Source organism: Carcharodon carcharias, chromosome 18 (genome assembly GCF_017639515.1).
Source record: "Carcharodon carcharias isolate sCarCar2 chromosome 18, sCarCar2.pri, whole genome shotgun sequence".
Lineage (NCBI taxonomy): Eukaryota > Metazoa > Chordata > Chondrichthyes > Lamniformes > Lamnidae > Carcharodon > Carcharodon carcharias.
The window spans coordinates 20,637,098-20,661,167 of NC_054484.1; the positions used below are offsets into that span (position 1 = coordinate 20,637,098).

The 24,070-nt window shown below is 44.8% G+C and overlaps 1 protein-coding gene across 4 annotated transcripts in view; it reads left to right on the forward strand.

Moving 5' to 3' along the window:
• LOC121290848 (transmembrane protease serine 2-like) overlaps positions 1 to 24,070 on the forward strand; it is a 55,516-nt gene that overhangs the window by 3,717 nt on the left and 27,729 nt on the right. For 3 of the 4 annotated variants that reach the window (XM_041211849.1, XM_041211847.1, XM_041211851.1), the window contains exons 2-6: positions 1,818 to 2,065; positions 2,560 to 2,640; positions 13,436 to 13,522; positions 16,064 to 16,171; positions 18,036 to 18,162. In XM_041211849.1, coding sequence (XP_041067783.1) covers positions 13,453 to 13,522; positions 16,064 to 16,171; positions 18,036 to 18,162 — 305 coding nt within the window. In that variant the 5' untranslated portion in view covers positions 1,818 to 2,065; positions 2,560 to 2,640; positions 13,436 to 13,452. Of the gene's footprint in view, positions 1 to 1,817; positions 2,066 to 2,559; positions 2,641 to 6,288; positions 6,446 to 13,435; positions 13,523 to 13,570; positions 13,696 to 16,063; positions 16,172 to 18,035; positions 18,163 to 24,070 lie in introns of all 4 variants that reach the window. The other variant, XM_041211850.1, reaches the window with a different exon arrangement.

Genomic DNA, 24,070 nt, shown 5'->3' on the forward strand with positions numbered 1-24,070 from the left:
ATTAACATGGTAGTGGGGTCTCTGTTCCCTAGTTTAAGCAGTGACTGTGCATAGTGACTAACTGCTGGTGGGGGGAGGGGTGGAGCGGGGGGGTCGGGGTGGGGGGGGCATCTCAGCTGACATCAGGCACCCCTTGTGACATATCACAGCTGCCTTTAACCTCACAAAGGATCAGTTAATACAGATGTCAGTTTCCAGCAGGGGGTTACTTAGCAAGTGTGGGAAACCAGTCATTGGCAGGTAAGCATCAATTCCATTTGATAATGATGTGTATCCATTGAACTTTGCACAGATAAAGTTAACTTCAGAGATAAAGTTTCCATTAGTGCCTCACCTGTGTGCCTCGCCATTTTATTCTCCTCGATAAGTTCTTTCATTCTCTTTCCATCCTTGATTATTATTTTAGTAGCTAGTCATCTTCCATAATTGGCCTCCCCATTCATTTCCTTCTCTCTCAAAACATGGAGTGTTCACCCCCTTTCCACTTTTCATGGCACTCCCCCAGTTTTCTTCCTCCTCTTCTGAAAGTGCTGGCACTTTGAGGGTTACTCAGGCTGCGGGCAAGACTCTCGTGCACCTTGGCCAAGTGCTAACTCTGCAAATGCGAAGCTATGTATTGTTTTGGCTAGCTTTTTCCCCCAGAAGGATGTGTGTGTTGCAACAATTGGAGCTTTCACGGTCGACTTTGATAGATTTTTGTCAGTTTAATATGTCAAAGGGTATGAAGCTCAGGCAGGTAAATAGAGTTGAAGTAGAGATCTGATACAAAAACAAAAAGTGCTGGAAAAACCGAAATGGACTCGAAACATTAACTCTGTCTTTCTCTCCACAGATGCTGTCAGACCTGCTGAGCTTTTCCAGCACTTTTTGTTTTTGTTTCAGATTTCCAGCATCCGCAGTATTTTGCCTTTATCTGAAGTGGAGATCTGTCATATTATAATTGAATAGATGGCTGAATAGCCTATTCCTCTTCCTATATGCAATACTGGCTTATTTTTTCCATTAGGAGTGCTTAGCTTAATGGAAACTGATTCAAAATTTAGCATAGACTGAAAAACCTTTTCATTCTCTCTCTAAATGGTAATTTTGAACACGTGTATCAGGTCTCCTCTTAAACTGGAAAAACTCAGCAGGTCTGGCAGCATCGGCGGAGAAGAAAAGAGTTGACGTTTCGAGTCCTCATGACCCTTCAACAGAACTTCATTGCAATATTTAAACCAGATGGATTTTGATAAACGTGTCCACATAGCAGCAAAGTTCTGACGGCAGCAACACCCTGGAGTAACAGGTTGTTCACATCAGAACTGAGGGGCTACATGCCAATGACTCAATTACCTTTGACTGTATGAAACATTAACTCTGTCTTTCTCTCCACAGATGCTGCCAGACCTGCTGAGTTTTTCCAGGTAATTCTGTTTTTGTTTTGGATTTCCAGCATCCGCAGTTTTTTTGTTTTTATCTCCTCTTAAACTTCTCAGCTCTAAGGAGAACGACCCAACTTCGCCAATCTGTCCTCATATCTAAATTCCCTCATCCTTCATTCTCACTTTCTGACAAAGAACATGGATAACACCAGGGTAAGGGGGTTTCTAATCCAAAAATACATCAGGGATATTGGACCTGGGACTTTCCTGCTATGTATTCTGTCCCACATACTGGAGTGCATTTAAGCTATTAGGAAGCACGGCCTATTGTAATGCTTTCTTAAATATATTTCCTTGTTTCAATTCTGATCATCTTTTGTCCTTTATTCCCTCTTCCATGTTGGATGCATCTCTCCCTCTGTTCTGCATTTTACATTATTTTGTTTTTAACAGTGACAAACTACAGGCACAGTTGACTTCCAGCCTTGATGAGTGGACAGACTGGGAAGAAGTGGCTGAATTCCATCAGAAGTTGATGCTGGGAGTGGGAACACAAGCAATCGCAAAGGGATGAGAAGAATGAAATTAACAATAAGCTGGCCAGAGAGAGGGACAACTGAAGTTCAAGGAGGGTAGACCCAATGAACAGGAGATGGAAAATCTATGATTCATAATGATTTAATGACAGCATTTTGCCAAAGGTAATTTAAAATCCAATAGCGCTCAACATGAGCAAGGTCATTAGACAATTATCACCAAATGACCTCTTTGATGGAAGCTATCTCCATTGTTTGGACGATGCTTTAAATTGGACCCGTGCTGGTTCCTTGAGAACTATTGTTATGTTGTGGCTATACTGTATTAATGGTCAGAGTGTGGTAACAGCCATGTCAGCTGTGGCTCGGCTGGTTACACTCTTTGGTGTCATCTTTTATTTGGAATGTTGCTGTTGCTGAAGTACCCACTGAGCCTGAATGATTAATGAGACCTTTTGCCCCTATAGCCACAATCATTTGGGATTGGGCTCCTCTTGTCTCACCTCTCCTTGAGGCAGTTGCTGATCTGCCAACAATGTTATGCTGGGAGTTTGGGACGGCATCTGTGAAATTCGAACTCAGTTTGAACCCAGTTGTTTTTCCAGTTCGTCTTCATCGATACCTGTTCTCATGAAGCAGCTTCTTTTTCCTCATTTCAGATTCAACCAAGTACCTAATAATTTGGGGCCAGGATTAGCAACGTCTGAATTTGCTGAAACATGTCTTTCATCAATTATACAGTAAGTACAAGGCTTAATAAAATCTTCACACCGTCGTTTTATGTCCAGTTTCTTTTCAAGGGGCTAATTTTGGATCTGTAGTCTTGACCTTCTTGTCTCTGGCCTGAAAACATGGTGGTAGAAACTGGACCTCATAAAATAGGCACAGCCAGAGCCTGTGCCTTGTGGGAGGCTGAAAGACACCTGACCTGGTTGGGCTATTTTTCACACATCTTTGGTGGCCTCTTATAAAAGGCATTAGGCCCTTACACTTGTAATGAGGAGCCTAAAGTTTGTTTTAGGCCCCCTCCGCTAAATTAGAGGAGTGGGAATTCTTTAAACAGTCGCTAGGCCTTAGTAGTGACAAATACTGAAAGATATTTTTTCAGAGATGAAATAACATTCCCATTGAGTGAAGAGGGACAGGAATGCTTCCCACCCTCACTCCAGATTCCTCCCTTCCTGCGTTGCCAGTCAGTGCCCCTCCTGAGTCTAACCCTAGAGCTGCAGCCGGCGAGGTGACATTCAGCAATGTAAAATGGACATGTTGCCTGTGGAGGGGCAGTAGACATCACCAGCTCATTGAAATTATATCAATGAAGCCTGAGGCCCGATTAGGGCCAGGCTCTGCCCTTGCAGTCAGAGTGTGCACTGTTCACGTACCCACTGATTGTGTGCCCAAAATTGGGCTCTAACCAATTGCTAGGCCATAGAACTGAACAGCATTGGGGAAGGCCATTCAGCCCATCATACCTCTGCTCCTCCTATGATATTGTGTGACACTTCTTGAAATAATTATCTACTTCATTTTTAAAAGCTATTATGGGTTCTGACTCTTATGTAAAAAATACTCCCAACCTCCTGCTGACCATTAATTGGATGTACCCTACTTTTGCCAGCTCAGTTAAATTTTTTTTCAATTATCTTAAAAAAAATCATAATTTTGAAACTTTTATCTGATCTTCTCTTAATATTCTCTATTCTAACAAACAGAGGCCCACCTTGACTAATGTCTCTTCATAACTAAAGTTACTCGTCATCCCTGATAGTATGATTGGTGAGACTTCACTTCTAGGGTTTGTGATTCAGGCAGAAACAATGTCACAGCAAGTAATTAGGAAAGCTAGTAGAGTGCTATCAGTTATTATGAGGGAATTGAGTACAAAAGTAGAGAGGTTATGATTCAGTTATACAGAGCACTAGTGAGACCACATCTGGAGTACAGTATTGGTCACCTTATTTAAGGAAGGATGTAAGTGTTTTGGAAGCAGTTCAGCGAAGGCTTATCAGACTAATACCTAGAAAGATCAGGTTGTCTTATGAGGAAAGGTTGGACACTGGATCCAATGGAGTTTAGAAGAATAAGAGGCGACTTTATTGAAACATATAAGATCCTGAGGGGTCTTGACAGGGTGGATGTGGAGAGGAAGTTTCTTCTTGTGGGAGAATCTAGAACTAGGGGTCACAGTTTAAAAATAAGGGGTCGTCCATTTAAAATGGAGATGAGGTAAAATTTTTTCTCTCAGTAGGAGAAGAGTCCTTGAATATTTTTAAGGCAGAGGTGGGTAGATTCTTGGTAAACAAAGGGGTTATTGGGGATAGGTGAGATGCAGACTTGAGGTTACAATCAGATCAGCCATGATTTTATTAAATGGCAGAGCAGGCTTGAGGTGCTGAATGGTTTACCCCTGCTCCTTGTTCATATGTTTGTATGCCATCATTCAAGATTAGATTGGATGGGTGGATAAAGAAGAAAGATTCGGAAGGGACAGGGCAAATATAAATTAGAACTGGTTGAACAGGAAGGTCAAGGTTGACATGGATTAGTTGGGCTGAATGATCTGCTTCTGAGCTGTAACTTCTATGCAACTTCATAAATCTCAGCAACTAAGAGACTGGATACACGTCATCCACCCATTGTCAGTGCCCCCTCATCACTGCATTGTCCCCTCAACACTGTCAGTGCTCCCTCCACCGATTGCCACTGTTCCCCCCCATTGCTAGCATTTCTTCCACCCATTGTCAGTGCCAGCACCTCTCACAACTATCAGTACTTCCTCCCCTCCATTGCCAGTGATCAATCCACCCATTTTCTAGACCTGTCTACACACTGTCAGTGTCGCTTCTCCACTCTCAGTGCTCCTCCACCAACTGTCTGTGCTTCTCCTCCAAAGAAAATGTCCCTTCCCTCCACTGTCAGTGGCCCTTCCTGCACCGGTAAATTGGCCATTAGGGGCATAAAGGGACCAGCCAAGCTTGATGCCACACTCCAACATTCCCAGTATCCCATGATCCAGAGCAATCCATGCAGCCTCCATTTGGTGCCCCTTCGCTCTTCGAAGCTGCAGCTCAGGGACCAAGGAGCTGATGGTATTGGGGGTAATGTATTAGCATGGATTGAGGATTGCTTAACACACAGAAGACAGAGAGTCGGGATTAATGGGTCTTTTTCAGTTGGAGAGACGTAACTAGTGGAGTGTCACAAGGATCAGTCATGGAGCCTTAACTATTTGCTATCTACATTAATGACTTGGAGGAGGGGGCAGAGTGTAATGTATCCAAAATAGGTGGGTGGGCATGATGTGATGAGGACATAAGGAATCTGCAAGGGGATATAGACAGGTTGAGCGAGTGGGCAAAAACTTGACAGATGGAGTTTAATGTGGGAAAGTGTGAGGTCAGGCACTTTGGTAGGAAGAATCAAAAGACATTATTATTTAAATGGAGAGAGACTCCAAAAAAGTGCAGCACAGAGGGATCTGGGTGTTCTTGTGCATGAATTACAAAAAGTTAGCATGGAGGTGCAGTAAGTAATTAAGAAGGCAAGTGGAATTTTGGAGGATATTGCTAGGGGGTTGGAGTTTAAAAATAGGGAAGTCTTGTTACAACTGTACAGGGTGTTGGTGAGGCTGCACTGGAGTACTGTGTACAGTTTTGGTCCCCGTGTTTAAGAAAGGATATACTAAAATTGGAGGCAGTTCAAAAGAGATTCACTATGCTGATTCCTGGAATGAAGAGGTTGACTTATCAAGAACAGCTAGGTTAGGCCTTTATTCATTAGAGTTTAGAAGAATGAGGGGTGATCTTATTGAAAGATTCTGAGGGGGCTTGACAAGGTAGAAGTTGAGAAGATGTTTCCACTAGTGGGGGAATCCCGAACTAAGGGATATAGTTACAGGATAAGGGGACACTTGTTTAAAACTGGGATGTGAAGGAATTTCTTCTCTCTGAGGGTAATGAATGTCTGGAATTTTTTAGCCCAGAGAGTTGTGGAGGCTAGATCACTGAAAGCATTTAAAGAGGAGGTAGATAGATTTTTGAAATATCGGTGAAGAGGGCTATGAGGAACTGGCATGGAAGAGGGGTTGAGACCTGGGGCAGGTCAGCCATGATCTTATTGAATTGCGGGGCAGGCTTGAGGGGGCTGAATGGCCTACTCCTGCTCCTAATTCCTATGTTCTTATGTTCCAAGGAAAGCAGAGCTCAGAATTGAATCGGTTGCATCTCAGTGAACATCAGTGTGGTTGTTAAATAGATTGCTTGAATGCTTACCTCAGAGAAAATTCTATCTCCATTATAATTAGAAGAAAGTAAAAACATTAAGGATTGGGTGGTTGGAGATAAAATTGACACTTAAGTCCTTTTCATGTAAAGACATTTCTTTTCCAGGGAGGAGGTCTCTACATGAATCCGAAATATTCGCACAATAGTCCTCTATTTCAAGACTACAGATCTTCTCTACAGCAACAGTCAACGTATAATGTCTATAAGCCTCCAACTTATGGGAGCCCATCATTCAATCAGAAAAGTTTTGTCACCGTGCCAAGTAAACATCTCTTCTTCCTGGTTTAATCTATCACTCTCTTCTTGACATAATAGATTATTGAACGAATTTCTGGTAATGAGAAAATGGATAGGAAATTTCTTCCTTCTCGCCTTTTTTTCCCCGTGCCCGGGTGATGCAGTAAAATGTCTTCTGTGATAGTTATAGTGTGAAGACAAATCATGAACTCCAGTCTAACCGCGGCTGAATTTGTGTGCAGTACTGAGGGAGTGCAGCACCATTCATGACCTCGGTATCGAAAAGCTTTTTTCAGCTAATGGAATATGTTATTTGAAGCGCTATCGTTGTTGTAATGTAAGAAACCTGGGAGCCAATTTGCACACAGCACAAACAATAAGAAATGGATGGTGTTGGTTGAGGGATAAACATTGACCAGGACAATGGGGAGAACCCTCTGCCCTCCTCTGCAATAGTGCTGTGGGAGCTTTTACATTCACTTGAGAAAGCAGACATGACATCAGTTCAACATTTCCACAATGATGCAGGACTCCCTCAGTACTGTACCGAAATGCCAATGGAGATTATGTGCTTTCTGGAGTAGGACTTGAACCCAAAACCTTCTGATTGTGGAGGTAGACGTGGTGCCACTCATTCAAGGCTGACACTATATAATACATAATAACCATCTACAGAGGAACAAATCTATTGCTGCTGTGTGTTCATAATGCCAAAAAGAGCTGCTGCCTGTCCTTCCGGTTTGTGAGGTTTCTTACATAAAGGATAACTTAATTACTAATTAAGCAATGTTATAAGACAGAGTAGCTGTAATATCAATGTTTACCCCAGGTATACCAATTATTCATTTTCACACCACTCCTCCAATTTTAAGAACCCCTGCCTCGAATCTTATCAGTCCTTCATATTCTGATTGAAATCAGAAGGTTGGTATAATCTAACCATTGCTGCCCACTTGTAAAGTCTTTAATTTGCTTACCATTCACTACAATTGAATTGTTCTGCTTTGATATCAATTACAAGCTGTCTGTTTGTCACAAAAACAGAAAATGCTGGAAAAACTCAGCAGGTCTGACAGCATCTGGGGAGAGAGAAACAGAGTTAACATTTCGAGTCCGTATGACCCTTCGTCAGAGCTGAAGAGAGGTGGAAGTGTGATGAAATTTATACTGTTAAAGGGGGGCTGGGGCAGGTGGAGCTGGATAGAGGGCCAGCGATAGGTGGGGGCAAAGGAGGGATTGACAAAGATGTCATGAACTAAAGGACAAAGGGGTTGTTAATGGTAATGGTTAGTACTAAAAAAGGTGCTAATAGTGGCATAAAGGTACGAAAGCAAAACGTGATTATAGCAGAACAAGGATAGCATTGTGTGAAAGAGCAACATGGAACAAGTGGCAGGTGGTCCTGCAGGGCATGGGGTGGGGGGAGGGAGCGGTGATGGGGATAAAAAAAGGATAGGAAATGCGATAAAAGGGGATAAAACTACAGATAAATGAATAAAAATAAATAAATAAAAATAAAACAAGTGGGTAAAAAATAGAAATGAATGCAGAGGAAAGGGGATGAAAGAAATGTGGTGAGGATGGAGGAGAGGGTTCATGGTCTGAAGTTGTTGAACTCAATATTCAGTCCGGAAGGCTGTAAAGTGCCTAGTCGGAAGATGAGGTGCTGTTCCTCCAGTTTGCATTGAGCTTCACTGGAACAATGCAGCAGGCCAAGGATGGACATGTGGGCATGAGAGCAGGGTGGAGTGTTGAAATGGCAAGCGACAGGGAGGTCTGGGTCATGCTTGCGAACAGACTGAGGGTGTTCCGCAAAGCGGTCATAGTCTGCATTTGGTCTTCCCGATGTAGTGAAGACCATATTGGCAGCAGTGAATGCAGTCGACCAAATTGAAGGAGGTAAATGTGAAGCGCTGCCTCACCTGAAAGGAGTGTTTGGGCCTTTGGACAGTGAGGAGGGAGGAGGAAAAGGGGCAGGTGTTGCACCTTCTGCATTTGCATGGGAAGGTGCCGTGGGAAGGGGATGGAGGAGTGGGCCAGGGTGTCCCGGAATGCCAACAGCGGGGTGAGGGGAAGATGTGTTTGGTGGTGGTATCATGCTGGAGTTGGTGGAACGCTGGTCGCTTGCCATTTCAACACTCCACCCTGCTCTGATGCCCACATGGCTAGCCTTGGCCTACTGCAATGTTCCAGTGAAGCTCAACACAAACTGGAGGAACAGCACCTCATCTTCCGACTAGGCACTTTACAGCCCTCTGGACTGAATACTGAGTTCAACAACTTCAGACCATGAACTCTCTCCTCTATCCCCACCCCCTTTCCAATCCCCCTTTCTTCTGCATTCATTTCTATTTTTTACCCACTTGTTTTATTTTTATGTTTTAAAATTTTTATTCACTTATCTGTAGTTTTATCCCTTTTTATCCCATTTTCTATCCTTTCCGCACCCCCCCTCCCACCCCACCCCAGCACCCCATTCCCTACAGGTCCACCTGCCACTTGCTCCATGTTGCTCTTTCACACAATACTATCCTTGTTCTGCTATAATCACATTCTGCTTTCTTTCCTTTATGCCACTACTAGCACCTTTTTTTAGGTAACCACTACCATTAACAATCCCTTTGTCCTTTAGTTTATGACATCGTTGTCAATCCCTCCTTTGTACTGACCTATCACTGGCCTCCCATTCAGTTCCACCTGCCCCACTCTCCTTAAACAGTATAAATTTAATCACATTTCCACTTCTCTTCAGCTCTGAAGGGTCATACGGACTCAAAACATTAACTTTGCGTTTTTCTTTTGCCACAGATGCTGTCAGACCTGCTGAGTTTTTCCAGCATTTTCTGTTTTTGTTTCAGATTTCCAGCATCCGCAGTATTTTGCTTCTGTCTCTTTGTCATGTTAATCAAAATCTCGGTATTGAATGACAAAAGAGAGGGCTTGTATCAGTGTAGATCCATTGTGCTGCTGTCCGCAGTAGAAACTAGCATCAATGGACCCTTTCACCATCTTGTTCTGCATGCAGTCACTGAAGACCTGTGCTCCAGAACTAGTTGCCCCCCCCCAGCCAAGCTGTTGCAGTACAGCTACAACACCGGCATCTACCCAATAATGTGGAGATTTGCTCAGGTAAGTCCTATCTACTAAAAGCAGGACAAATCCAACCTGACCAATTATCGCACCATCAGCCTATTCTTGATCATCAATAAAGTGCCAAAAGGTGTGGCCATGGACAACGCTCTCAAGCACCACTTACACAGCAATAAACTGCTCATGGATGTTCAGTTTGGGTTCTGCCAGGGCCACTAGGCTCGTGACCTCAATACGGTTCTGGTCTAAACATGGACAAAAGATCTGAAGAGGTGAGGTGAGAGTGACTGCCCTTCACATCAAGGCAGCAGTTGACCGAGTGCGGCATCAACGAGCCCTAGCAAAATTGAGTCACTGGGAATCAGGAGGAAAACCCTCCACTGGTTGGACTCATACCCAGCACAAAGGCAGATGGTTGTGTTTGTTGGAGGTCAATCATCTCAGTCCCGGGACGTTGCTGCAGGAATTTGAGGGTAGTGTCCTTGGCTCACCCATCTTCAGCTGATTCATCAAGGACATTCCCTCCATCATAAGGTCTGAACTGGGAATGTTCAGTATCATTTTTCACTCATCAGATACGGAAGCAGTCCATATCCACATGCAGCAAGACCTGCACAACATTCACGCTTGGATTGATAAGTGGCAATTAACATTCACACCACACAAGTGCCAGGCAATGACCATCTCCATCAAGAGAGAATCTAACCATCCCCCCTTGACATTCAATGACATTACGATTACCAGCAACTTGCCAAGCCTCCTTCAACAGCACCTTCCAAACCTGTGACCTCTACCGCATAAAAGGACAAGGGCTGCAGATGCTTGGGAACAACACCATCTGCAAGTTCCCCTCCAAGACACACACTATCCTGACTTAGAGCTATATAGCTATATTGTCACTGGATGTAAATCCTGGAAATTTAGGAGACAGGGTAATGGCTGACGGATGTTTGATGATTGATGGATGTTTTTGTGACTGGAAGGACATTTCCTGCAGGGCTCAGTACTAGATCCCATTCTGTTCAAGGTACATATGAATTATTTAGAGTTAAATGTAGTTGATATTATTAAGATATTTACAGACGATACAAAAATATGCCATGTGGTTGATAATGAGGAGAAAGAAAGCTGTTGGCTGCAGGAAGCTCTCAATGGGCTGGTCAAGTGGGCAGAAATGTGGCAAATGGAATTCAATCTGGAGAGTATGAGGTAATGTATTTGGGGAAGACAAACAAGGCAAGGGAATACAGAATAAATGGTAGGATTCTGAGAACTGTTGAGGGTCAGATGGATCTTGGCATGCATGTCCACAGATCCCTGAAGGCAGCACACAGATAGATAAATGTGGTCAGGACAGCAAATGGGATACTTTCCATCATTAACTAAGCCTAGAGTATAAGCAGTGATATTCTGTTAGAGCAGCATAGAATACCAGTCAGGCTGCAGCTAGAGGTCTGCACACAGTTATGGACACTGTATTATATAAAGATGTGATTGTACTCAGAGGGTACAGAGAAGATTTATGAAGATGTTGCCAGGAATGGGGAATTTTGCCTAGAAGGAAAGATTGGATAGGCTAGATTTGTTTTCTCTGGAATAGAGGAAGTGGAGGGGAGATTTAATTGAAGTATATAAAACTATGTGGAACCTAGTCAGAAGGGATAGGGAGGGCCTACTTCTGTTAACAGAGAGGCCAACATCACAGATTTATAGTAATTAGGGGGAAGTTCAGGAGAATATTTTTCAGCCAGAGGTTGTGAGATTCTAGAACTCATTGCCTGGTAGAGGCAAAAATCTTCATTACATTTAAAAAAAACACTTGGATATGCACTTAACGTGCTAGAAGGTGGGATTAGGCTGGAGGGCTCTTTCTCGGCTGGCTGGCACACACACTCTTTCTGTGCTGTAAGTTTTTGAATGTTTCTGTGTTTTTGGAGGAGAAAATGAGTAAGGGATTTGTTTTTTGTAAAGGGCATTTAGAGGAATCGATTCGGTAAATATTGCCAGACCTTCCCCTGCAGCGCGGCCTGCTATGTAGGGCTGCATATATTGGCAAAACATGGTTAGTAAGAACTGATTGGGTGTGTTAATGCTTCAAAAATAACTATAGCTGTCATAGTTTTTCGCAAGAGACTTTTTGGGAAAGGGTTATATTGCTCAATGCATACTGATATCCACGATCATAATTTTTAGCAGCATGCTTGTGGGAATTATATATGCCATAAAAAAGGTTTAAAACTACAAGAAGTCTATAATTGTTTCAAATTTATGTGTCAAAAATTCATACCAGCAATTAGAGTTTAAAGAACATTAAACTGTGATTACCTAAAGGAGCTCCTTGAAGTAATAAAGGAACTCGATAAAGTCAATGTAGAGAAGATGTTTCCACTTGAGGGGGAGTCCAAAACTAGAGACCATAAATATGAGTCCCTGACAATCATAGAACAGTTACAGAACAGGAAGAGGCCATTCAGCCTATTGTGTCTATGCTGGCCCTCTGCAGGAGCAATTCACCTTCCTCTTACCCCTACACATTTTTCCTTTTTTTTAAATTCGTTCATGGGATGTGGGCATCACTGGCCAGGCCAGCATGTATTACCCATCCCTAGTTGCCCTAGTTCAAAGGACATTTAAGAGTCAACCACATTGCTATGGGTCTGGAGTCACATGTAGCCCAGACCAGGTAAGGACAGCAGACATTAGTGAACCAGATCAGTTTTTACAACAATTGACCATTGTTAGACCTTTAATTCCAGATTTTTCTTAAATTCAAATTCCACCATCTGCCATGGCAGGATTCGAACTCAGGCCCTCCAGAGCATTACCCTGGGTCTCTGGGTTACTGGCCCAGCAACAAGAGGTCATTGCTTCACTTCAGATGATAATTCAATTCCTTCTTAAATGCCTCGATTGAACCTGTCTCCACCAGACGCTCAGGTAGTGCATTCCAGATCCTAACCACTTGCTGTGTATAAAGTATTTCCTCAGGTATCCGTTACTTCTTTTGACAATTAGCTTAAATCTGTGCCCTTTGGTTCTCAATCTTTCCACCAATGGGAACAGTTTCTCCCTATCTACTCTGTCCAGATCCCCCCCTCAACATTTTGGTAACATCCCTGTTAATGGGGAGGTGGTAGCAAAATGGAATTGTCACTAGACCAGTATTCCGGAGACTCAGGATAATCTCCCAGGAAGCCAGGTTTGAATCCCAACAAGGCAGATGATGAAATTTGAGTCTGGAGTTAAAAGTCTGATGATGACCATAAAACCATTGCTGAATGTTGTAAAAACACATCTGGTTCACTAACGTCCTTTAGGAAAGGAAATCTGCTGTCCTTACCTTGTCTGGCCTACATGTGACTCCAGACCCACAGCAATGTGGTTGGCTCTTAAATGCCCTCTGAACAAGGGCAATTAGGAATGGGTAAGAAATGCTGGCCTAGCCAGCAATGCCCACATCCCATGAATGAATAATTTAAAAAAAAAATTGGATATTTAAACTCGCCTCCGTGTTGTGGCAGAAAGCCTGTCTGAAGTTGGTCCTGCTGTCAGTAAAATTCCCAAATGGTGGGCATAGCCAGAGAGCTGATCCAGCACAGCTCCCTGGATTCCACTGCCCCCACCCCCCACTCCCCACCCGCTGTGCTCCCTCTTCACTGCTCCATTTATGGGGAAACTGGTTGAGTATATGGGGGAGAGAAGAATAGAAGGTTATGTTGACGGGGTTAGATGAAGGAGGGTGGGAGAGAGGCTTTCGTCGAGCATCAACGCCAGCACACACATGTTGGCTGGATGACCTGTTCCTGTGCTGCGTAATTCTATTTAAATATGCATCTACTGTCCATCTGATGATAACTGCCTTAATGTCACATACTGGACCGTTCATTGTTCCTCTCATACTCTTCATACTGTACTGTCATTACAGCTAAAAAGAGAAACATTATGATTGGATTGGTTGCTGCTGGGATGCTTTTTGCCTTGGGAATCATATCCGCCATCGCCTGGTATTTGAGTGAGTATTATAAACAACAATGACAATTTTCCCACTGCTGTCTTACAGATGTGCAGTTATGGATTTTAAGAAAGGGAGTATCGGCCCGTAGCCTCTGAGCTCCGGGGCAATGTATTTGGCGGGTACGCCAAAGATACCTTCCCTCCTCCTGCCCCCGCCAAAGAGATTCCCAGGTAAGGATTGCCTGCAAAGTCCAAACTTCCTTTGTGCAATTGCCTTGCAATCGGAGCCAACTGATCGTGTGATCTAAATCGCAAACTTTGGATGGTTCCGACCGTCTTACAGTAAATAGTTATCCAGGAAAAGTTAGAAGAATTAAAACAACTTTAACCCAGGGTGACTATTCTACTGACCCACCCCGAACCCCCTCAGGACTCCCTTCACCCCAATAACCGCTCACAGAGCTACCCTCCTCCCCTCACTAGCCCTCCTGACCCCCCCACAGCGCTCCCTGCAAACCGCTCACTGACCCCCCCCCCGACCCTCTGCCACCCACCACACCCTGACTATCTCACGACCCTCCACGGGACTCCCAATCTCCCGGCTACGCCCTACGTGACTCCGCCCAACACCCAGTGTAGCCCCCGCCCGCCCCCCCCAACGACTAACCTCCCACTCCCCCCGAACACCACCTGCCAGCCTGCACCCCACCACTGCCCACCCCCCCCACCCCCCCCCCCCACCCCCACCACCCCCCCACCCCCACCCCCCACCCCCACCCCCCCCCCACCCCACCTAGCCCGAACCGACCCAACCTGACCTGATCTGACCCGGCCTCCGCCTGCTGACTCGACCAGATGCAACCGCCCCTCCCCTCCCACCCCTCCCACCCCCAGGCCTGACGAGACCTGACTCGTCCGAACCCCACCCCCCCGCATGCCCAACTCAATCTGGCCCCACCTGACACCCTCCCCAGGCCTGACCTGACCCGCACACGTGCCCTGGCCCGACCCAAACCACCCACCCCTCCCAGGCAAGGCCTGAACCAACACCCTCGCCCCCCCCCACCCCCTCCCACCACCCCCACTGCGACCGAGCTGCCCTCAACTGTAGGCCTCTGCGCGGGAGTGATCTCGCCCGGCCTGACTCGGAGGGTCGGGCGAGATAAGAGCGGCCTCGTCATAAGGTAATGAACTAGGGCCGTAATTTCACGTTGAACGTGTGGGCACTTGCCTGACCTGGAATCGAGTGAGAAAACATCGGGCGTGCGTCCCCGCATCATCACGCTCATGCACAACGTTACAGCCGGGAGGCGCAAGCGGGAGGCGGAAGCCCGCCTGCCGACAATTAAGCCGCCATTTTAAGCCCATTAGGGATTCAATTGTCGGCAATGTTAGGCGGCCCGTCGGCTTTTACGGTTGCCCGACCGGCCAATCGACCGGGGGTGGGGGGGGGCCTTCGCATTTTTACCACAAACTCCATCCAGGGTGGGATAAACTGTCCGGGGTTTAAGTAAAGCAAAAGACGCTCGAGGGGCTGAGGCGCTATGCTGTCAGGTGCTTGAATTCGATGCATTGACAGTGTGCAGCCTGCCTGTCCCCTCCCTCCTCCTGGGGCCCCACCGCTTCCTGCATCCCTCCCACCGGCAGCGCCGAGCATTTCTCAGCGCGTGTTTCATTCCAGCCGCCAGCTGATTGGCCAGCCAATGTGAAATCGCAGTTGTCGGGGGGGGGGAGGTGGGTGGCCGAAAGCACTTATCGCATCCGCTTGCTGGCCTGCCAATCACACGCACCCGACAAGCGCAAGATCCAAGCTGAGGAACGGAGTGCCAGCCCCACTTAGTTGCCACTCCACTGGAATCTCTCCAATGCTTTCTCCATGACGTGCAAGGCAGGGGAAAGCCTCGCTCACAGCGTCTCTTTACTGACAATAAAATTCCATCCAGAGGAGCGAGCTGAAAGCTTGCAGAGATTTAGATTGACGCCAAAATGAGCCGGGCAAATGGGAAATGACACTTAACATAGAAATATGTACAGCCTGTACAGATGTTAAAAATTAAGTTGGGCATCATATGTCTGGAATGAATGGAGTTATATTGGTGCAGAGAGATTTAGGAAGAGAGAACTTGCATTTAGATAGTGCCTTTTGTGACCTCAGGAAGTCCTGAAGCACTGTACAGCCAATTAGATAATTGGTAAATGTAAATGTTGTAATGCAAGAATTGTGGCAGTGCAGTTGTGCACAGCAAGGTGCCAGAAATAGCAGTGCAATAATACAGTCTGCTTTAGTGTTGGTTGAGGGATAACTATTGAACTAATATTTTTCTCTTGTTTGTAGTGGGCATTAATTGCCCTCTTAAGGGTCTCAATTGACGGCAGAGTGGGTCGGTCATCCATGAGGCATGAAGGGAGCGGGATTCCCACTCGCCACCCTTCCACCCAATTTAATGACCCCCCAAACTTGCCTTGGGGGAGAGCATTAAATTCCATCCATTGTTTGAAAACATTATCGAGGTTTATATTTGGGACTTCTAGATAAGTCGAGTCCTAGGGGAAGATGTTTGTCCAAAAGGCATTTAATCTTTTCCATTTCTTGTTTTAGTTTCAACTTCCGGCTGTATACCCTGTGGAGAAGGTACTGGATGTGTGAGCCCATCACACTGGTGTGATGGGGTACCTCAGTGTGTTAATGGCAAGGATGAAGAATGCTGTAAGAAAGATTTTGAAATGGTGTTGCTTCGTGTTTGTCTTGCATTGAATATGTTTTTATTATCTTCTTCTGCCCCATAAATGCAGGTTGCCAACTCTGGTTTGAAGCTTTTCCTGGAAATTTAATCATGTGACATTTGCCCATTGTTTGTACACATTACTGCATTTACCTTACTCGTGTTATTATCATCAAGCCCCGAATAACATATTTGACTTTTTTAGTGGAATTAATAGCTTTCATTTAAAAATGAAAAAATATGACAGAACATAAACATTTAACTAACTATAATGACTACTCCTCTGATGTTCTACAGTGTTGACCACATGAGAAACACCACTTAAAGACCACTGTTTCAACAAAAACATGATGGATATAAATAGCTTCTAACTAACTAAAGTTTTCATACCATTTTAAGACATTTTACAACACTCACTAAGTTATTAAAATAATAAATGAAACCAAAATTAAACCTAATTAATCTCTGACTATAGCTTCAGGGTAATTAGGCTCGGTCCTCGAAGAGAAGCACCAAAGCTGCCTGACTCCCAGAACAAACTATATTCTGCAATCAGGCACAACAGAGGTCACCATGAGCTCTTCCTCCCTCCATTTAGTGTTTCTCTCTTCCTCCCTCCCGCGATATGTGTGTTTCTCTTACTATTCATTCTTTTTCTCACTCCCTTCCCTAGCTTGTATTGCTCTTTACCTTTCCCTCCCTCCCCCTTAGTTGGTTCCTCAGGACTTATAGAATCTCCAGATGATTGACACTTTCCCGAGGTCATTATCCTCACGACTGGAAATGAGGAGCTATGTTTGAAATTTGAATTGTTAATTTAATGCAAATGCTGGACCGACAGCAAAATAATAAGAGGGAAAGAATAATGGGATTATGAGTTAAGCATTTTAAAATCTCCAGCAATAATTAAAATCTGAAGGAATGAGACTCCATATTGTAAAAGTTAATTTTCAGTTCGAGAGGTTTGTTGGCATTAATTCTTGCTACGCTGTTAAAATTTCACTTAAACCTGAATGGGGAAGCCCTAACTTTTTTCCGACATGTTTAGCGGGTTTTTATCATGTAAGTACCACAATTTCATGCCCTTCCATTTATTCCAATGCCAAACCTCTTGGTAAGTCTTTTGGCGCAGCATAGCTTCTGGAGCTATGGGCAGCATCTTCCTGATTTCCACATTTACCTGTGCATGCATGGCCACTGGAAGTTGCTGCCCAACTTACCCTTTAATGCTGATAGCCTCAACATTATCTTTCCTGAAGAATCAGGGCAAACGTTTCCAGAAAGGGTCTGCAAGAATTGTAACAGGAGGTAGCTGGCATGATTTGATATCCCTTATTGAATCTCTGTTAGTGTATGAGTGCCTTTGATTCAACGGGTGGAATTTTATGCTGCCGGGATCTTATGGTCCCACCGAACTCAATGGGCCTTTGAAAGGCTCACTGCACTTTGCCCCTATCGTGACGGGACTGTAAAATTCCACCCAGTGTGTCTGCTAAGTCTCAGCATCAGTTTATAAAATCACAACTCTCCTTTATTTAAAATCTGGATTAAGGTAATTAGGTAATCTGCAAGAGGAGAACTGTGCAAGTGTATGAAAGTGTCAACACGTATTGAGATTTATAACTAAATATTGATAGATCATAAAGCCCTCTGACATTGCCATCAATGTCACTAGACCAGGCACCATTCGAATTGCTTATTCATCAATGGGAGAGAAAATATCTTTTGCCACATTGCAATCACAGTTACTTATTGGAATGCTAGAGGCTGGCATGGACCCAGCTGAAGGAATTTTGTGATGTAGACAACAGGCTTTGTTACAATGCTATGTCTCATTTTAAATTTCAGTTCTGTTGGCAAACTCAACTTTTGTGCTTTATGCCAAGTTTAAGTCTAATGACTGGAGGCCAGTGTGTCGTGACAACTGGAACATGGATCATGGGAGGCAAGTCTGCTACAGGATAGGATATGCCAGGTAACAGTACGAAATAAAATTGGTGTATGTTCTAATGCATTCCCCCAAATTTAGTCACATACACCTGTTTACCTGATGTTATCACAATAAAGGCTCTAAATATAATGGATTTATATGGTTTTACCCATTCGCTTGAGGGCATATAGTTTAGAGAACAGAACTGAGCATCATTGGTCACAAATTGGAAGTCACATTGAGAGAAGTTACAAGGATGGGTGGTGTAGGAGCTCCAGATATCACATTGCTGCAATTGAAGTTGATCAACTGTGGTTTGGGACATTGTTGGACCATTTGTAAGGTGTACTTCAGGAATTCACCAAGGCTCCTTGGACAGCACCTTCCAAATCTGTGACCACTAACATCTAGAAGGATAAGGGCAGCAGATAGTTGGGAACACCACAGATGGGAACACCACCACCTGGAAGGTCCCCTCCAAGTCACTCACTATCCTGACTTGGAAATGCATTATCATTCCTTCAATGTTGCTGGGTCAAAATCCTGGAACTCCCTCCCTAACAGCACTATGGGTATACCTACATCATATGAACTGCAGTAGTTCAAGAAGGCAGCTCACCACCACCTTCTCAAGGGCAATTAGGGATGGGCAATAAATTCTGACTTAGCTAACTACACCCACATCCCATGAATGAATTTAAAAAATGGCAGTAATTTTGATTGTCCAGTTGGTTGTACCTGAGGGCCAGGCTTTGGTTGAGCAAGTCTCATCCATTAATCAGGCTACATGATCTCAGCATGGGTGGCCTTTCTCTAGTATTACTTGAAATCGAACTGTCTTCAAGTTTAATAAAGTATTTTCTTCAAAGCATTTTCAAAATTATGGCACCTTCATCGTGTCCTCTTTAGTTTGTAATCTGACATTCAATTAAAAATTATCCATCAAACCATTCCAGATATGGAACTGAATTGAAAAAATGTAGTTTGATGATGAATGTTGCTAGTTCCTTCACTTTGCTCCCAAGCTAAGTCCAACATTACGCAAAGGACGCATTGTTCCCCATCCCATCAGGGAAGAGAGCTCAATGCTGGTTTATTGGGTTGAGTCGGGTTCAGCACAGCTTAGAGATGGACAAAAGGTTCCCTCTGTTCTCTTCCAACAATGTCCTCTCCCTCCCAGAACCATGATAGGGTCCTCCTTGTCCTCACTTATCACCCCACCAGCTTCCACATTCAAAGGATCATCCTCTGCCATTTCCGCCAACTCCAGCATGATGCCACCACCAAACACAACTTCCTTTCACCCCCCCAGCGGCATTTCATAGGGATCGTTCCCTCCAGGACACCATGGTCCACTCCTCCATCACCCCCTACACCTCAACCCCCTCTCACGGCACCTTCCCATGCAACCGCAGAAGGTGTAACACCTGCCCCTTTACTTCCCCCCACCTCACCGTCCAAGGGCCCAAACACTCCTTTCAGGTGAAGCAGCATTTCACTTGCACTTCCCTCAATTTAGTCCACTGCGTTCGTTGCTCCCAATGCGGTTTCCTCTACATTGGAGAGACCAAACGCAGACTGGGTGACCGCTTTGCGGAATACCTTCGATCTATCTGCAAGCATTACCCAGTCCTCCCTGTCACTTGCCATTTCAACTTTCCACCCTGCTCTCATGCCCACATGTCCGTCCTTGGCCTGCTGCATTGTTCCAGTGAAGCTCAACGCAAACTGGAGGAACAGCACCTCATCTTCCGACTAGGCACTTTACAGCCTTCCGGACTGAATATTGAGTTCAACAATTTTAGATCATGAACTCTCTCCTCCAACTCCACCCCCTTTCTGACCCCCCTTTTTCCCCCCAATAATTTATATAGATTTTTCTTTTCCCACCTATTTCCATTATTTTTAAATGTATTTCCATCCATTGTTTTATCTTTACCTTTCAGCCTATTTTGATCCCTTCCCTTCACCCCACCCCACTAGGGCTATCTGTACCTTGCTTGTCCTGCTTTCTACCCTTAATTGGCACATTCCTTGGATAATATCAACACCTTTTTGTCCTTTTGTCTATGATATCTTTTGGTTATCTCCACCTATCACTGGCCCTTTATCCAGCTCTACCTGTCCCACCACCACCCCCCCCTCCCCCCACCCCCCAAACAAGCTTATATTTCACCTCTTTTCTATTTTTGCTTAGTTCTGTTGAAGAGTCATTCGGACTCGAAACTTTAACTGTATTTCTCTCCGCAGATGCTGCCAGACATGCTGAGTTTTTCCAGCTATTTTTATTTTTGTTTTGGATTTCCAGCATCCGCAGTTTTTTGCTTTTATATGATAAAGAAAAACCTGTTGCCTTATTGGGATTGCCTTCATCACAGTTAGCCTCCAAACTATCTCTCTTTCTATCACAGTCTATATTCTCTCTTTTTATTATTCATGCTTCTATGGTCAGTGCCACCTGAACTTTCTCGCCTTGCTCTTTCTGAGGACAATTACACTCTCTACTATGAGTTTCCTTGTAAAGTCAAGATTCTTTTGCATTGCTCTCTATTCTAATGACCTTTCCCAGGTTCTTAGAAAGAGGGTATCTTTCCTTTTCCCCAATGTGAGGTCTTTAACAGCCATTTTGATGTCACCGATTCATTCCATGATATATATTTCTCTCTATTTCTCTTGTCTCCCCTTTTCTGTATTTTTTGTTATTGTCATGGCAGTGCACCACTATAGGTTATCGCCCTCTGGTGGCTGGGATCCCAGGCGTTCCTTTTTCATTGTACTGTCCTGTTGTTTTGGTGGCTGCATTATAGCTCAAAGTTTTCACTTCAATGCTGTTGGTATTGTGATCCTGTGTATGTGCCAATCTGAAAGTAAACACAGCCTAATGGCGTAGTGGCAGCGTTGGGACAGTTTCATGCCCCTCTTCAAAGTAAATTGATACATATGAAAATACGAACCTACAAACAAGGAGCAGGAGTAGGCTATTTGGCCCCTTATGCCTACTCCACCATTTAATGAGCTCATGGCTGATCTGAGAGTCACCTCAAATCTACATTTCACCTACCCCAATAGCCTATCGCCCCCTTGCTTACCAAGAATATATCCACCTCTGCCTTAAAAATATTCAAAGACTCTGCTTTCACCACCTTTTCAGGAAGAGAGTTCTAAAGACTGACAACTTTCTGAGAGAAAACATTTTGCCTCATCTCTGTTTTTAATGGGTGACCCCATATTTTTAAACAGTGACGCCTAGTTCTAGATTCTCCCACAAGAGGAAAAATAAATAGGAACCCCAAAGTCTTCTATAGACACATAAATTGTAAAACGGTGGTAAAAGGAGGATTGGGGACCTAAAAGAGAATTTACACATGGATGAAGGGGCCATGGCTGAGGTATTAAATGAATACTTTCATCCGTCTTTACCAAGGAGGTAGATGACACCCAGGCCATGGTGACAGATGAGGAAACTCTGTCACTAGAGGGGTTCAAAATTGATAAGGAGGAAGTGTTGAATAGTCTGTTGGAACTTAAAACTGACAGCACTGGGACTGGACGAGATGCATCCAAGGATATTGAATGAAGTGAGAGTAGAAATTGCAGGGGTACTGGCCATAATTTTTCAGTCTTCCCTAGACTACAGGTCTGTGCTTGATTCCTATATCTTCTAGGGTCCAGGGAGGCTGCAGGGTTGGCTCTTCGGGGACAAGGGCTACCCACAGAGGATGTGGTTGATGATGCCTGAGTGGCGGCCTCAGGCTACCGCAGAGCGGTGATATAACACAACATGGACTTTAGTGGAGCATGTGATGGACATTTTGAAAATGAGGTTCCGGTATCTCAAGAGGTCCGGTGGAGACTGCAATACAGTCCCCAGAGGGTGTCACACATCATCATCGCTTGCTGCACATTCCACAACATGACATTGCAACAGAGGCAGGAGCCAGCTGAGGAGGAGATAAAAGAGCTGCATGTCTCCTCTGATGAGGAGGATGTCAAAGGGGATGATGATGATGAGGTCCACAAGAGCGAGGATGCTGGCGATGAGGTGATCGCACTGGCCAGATGAGGCAAGAGCGCTCGGGAGGCCCTCATAGCCGCAAGATTCAAGTAGGGTGATGAGATGCAGTGAGGACAGGCCTGACATCCTCACCTTACATTGGTGAATGTTTAACTCCTGTGTGGCTAATGGCAGCGCACATACCCTCAGTGCTCAGGTTCACGTCATGGAGATGCAGAGGAGGTCCTAATAGTCGCTAGATTCTAAGAGGATGATGGCGACATGCAGTGAGGACACTCCATAGATCTTCATGTTGCCTCTGTGAATGTCTGACTCCTGTCTGCTGAGGGCAACTTGCTTGTGCTCTGTTATCAGGGGCATATCATAAAGACGTAGCCATGAAACTTTAAATGCACCTGCTCCTTTGTCAGCCTTCAGCACCTGACCCCTTCAGGAACACAGCATCACTGGTCTCAGATGCTGAAGAGATGGGGGGGTGCGGCCAGCCTCACCTCAAAGGTGCTGAGAGCACACAGAGAGAAAGATGGAACTCTGTGACCTCTGCCCAGGACAATCTGGCAGCAATGACAAGCCCCATCGAGGTGCAGGCATCCACTAATGTGTCCAGTGAGTGTGAGGCCGGACCATCACTTTGCTCTGAAGGTTACACACTGCACAGGGAAGAGGCCCTGGACTGAGGCACCTGACTGTATTGCAGACTCCACCGGACCTGTTGAGACACAGGAACCTCATTTTCAAAATGTCTATCATATGCTCCACCAAAGTCCATGTTGTGTTATACCGCCGCTCTGCTATAGCCTGGAGACCCTCTCATATCTTTGGCAGTGACCTGGTCTAACTTCATACTGATCGCAACAGTCACAGGCCTATCAACACTACTTGGTCACCTCTGTTGATGACAACTGGTGGGATATTAGCAAAATCATCAATTCCCAGCTCCATAACGCAACTTATTGTGTCAAGAGATCTGAATGCTACAAAGTCTCTTCCTTCTGCATTGGTTCTGTGATCTACTCCACTTCCGACTATGGTCCTGCCACCCATGTTGAACGCCCCCCCTCCCGTCCGGCCTGTTCCTGCAGACCCTGACATACTGGATAAGCTATCTACACTGTCCACATCTCCAGTAGTGTCAGCTATTGGGTCAGCCACCCAAACTCCTGCAGCACATCCCAAGGTCCTGTCTCAATTACTGCCTTTGGGATGAATTCCTGAGCTGCCCCCATGAGGTGGAGACACTGATATCTGATCGAGGGCCACAATCTTTATCTCCTACTCCAATCTTTGCTACCCTTGCTCAGGATCCTGATCCTATAGTGTAGTATAATGGAATATGTTACTCTAAGTCCCACAAAGGGTTAACTGTAATAGCCTGGGATGTCATAGAAAGGAGTGACGTGTTCATTGAGACTCTGGAACAGTCTAATGTGAAAGTAAAAGGGAAGCAAGCATGGTCAGAAGCTTGTAAGAGTGTTCTCCATAATCTGTAAATATGTTAAAATAAATGTTAGCAATTTTATAGTTAACAGTCTTTGGGAATCATTGAATCTACTCCAACCTAGCAACACAATAATATATATAGCACTGGCTTGTAGTACGCTTAACCAGCTGTCCAAGTGTACCACTTGCTCTGTTCCCTCGATGCCTGTTTAAATGCTCCACTCATCAGAGATGCCCCACCCATCCACCCCCAGACCATCTAGCAGATTTCATAATTCTGGATTGACGCTGGTATTCGGGTGCTGATTGAAGCCAAGTGATTACAGGGTCACCCCTGTGAAATGTATTTGTGTGCCCGGTACACACACCATTTGTTGCGGATTCCTATGCATTTGTTTGGGTTGCCTTTTGCAAAGAGGATTTGTTTTTTATGTTGCATTCTTTGGCCACATATGTTCACGTGTGAGTGCATTTTGATTCGACAAAAATATTTATATG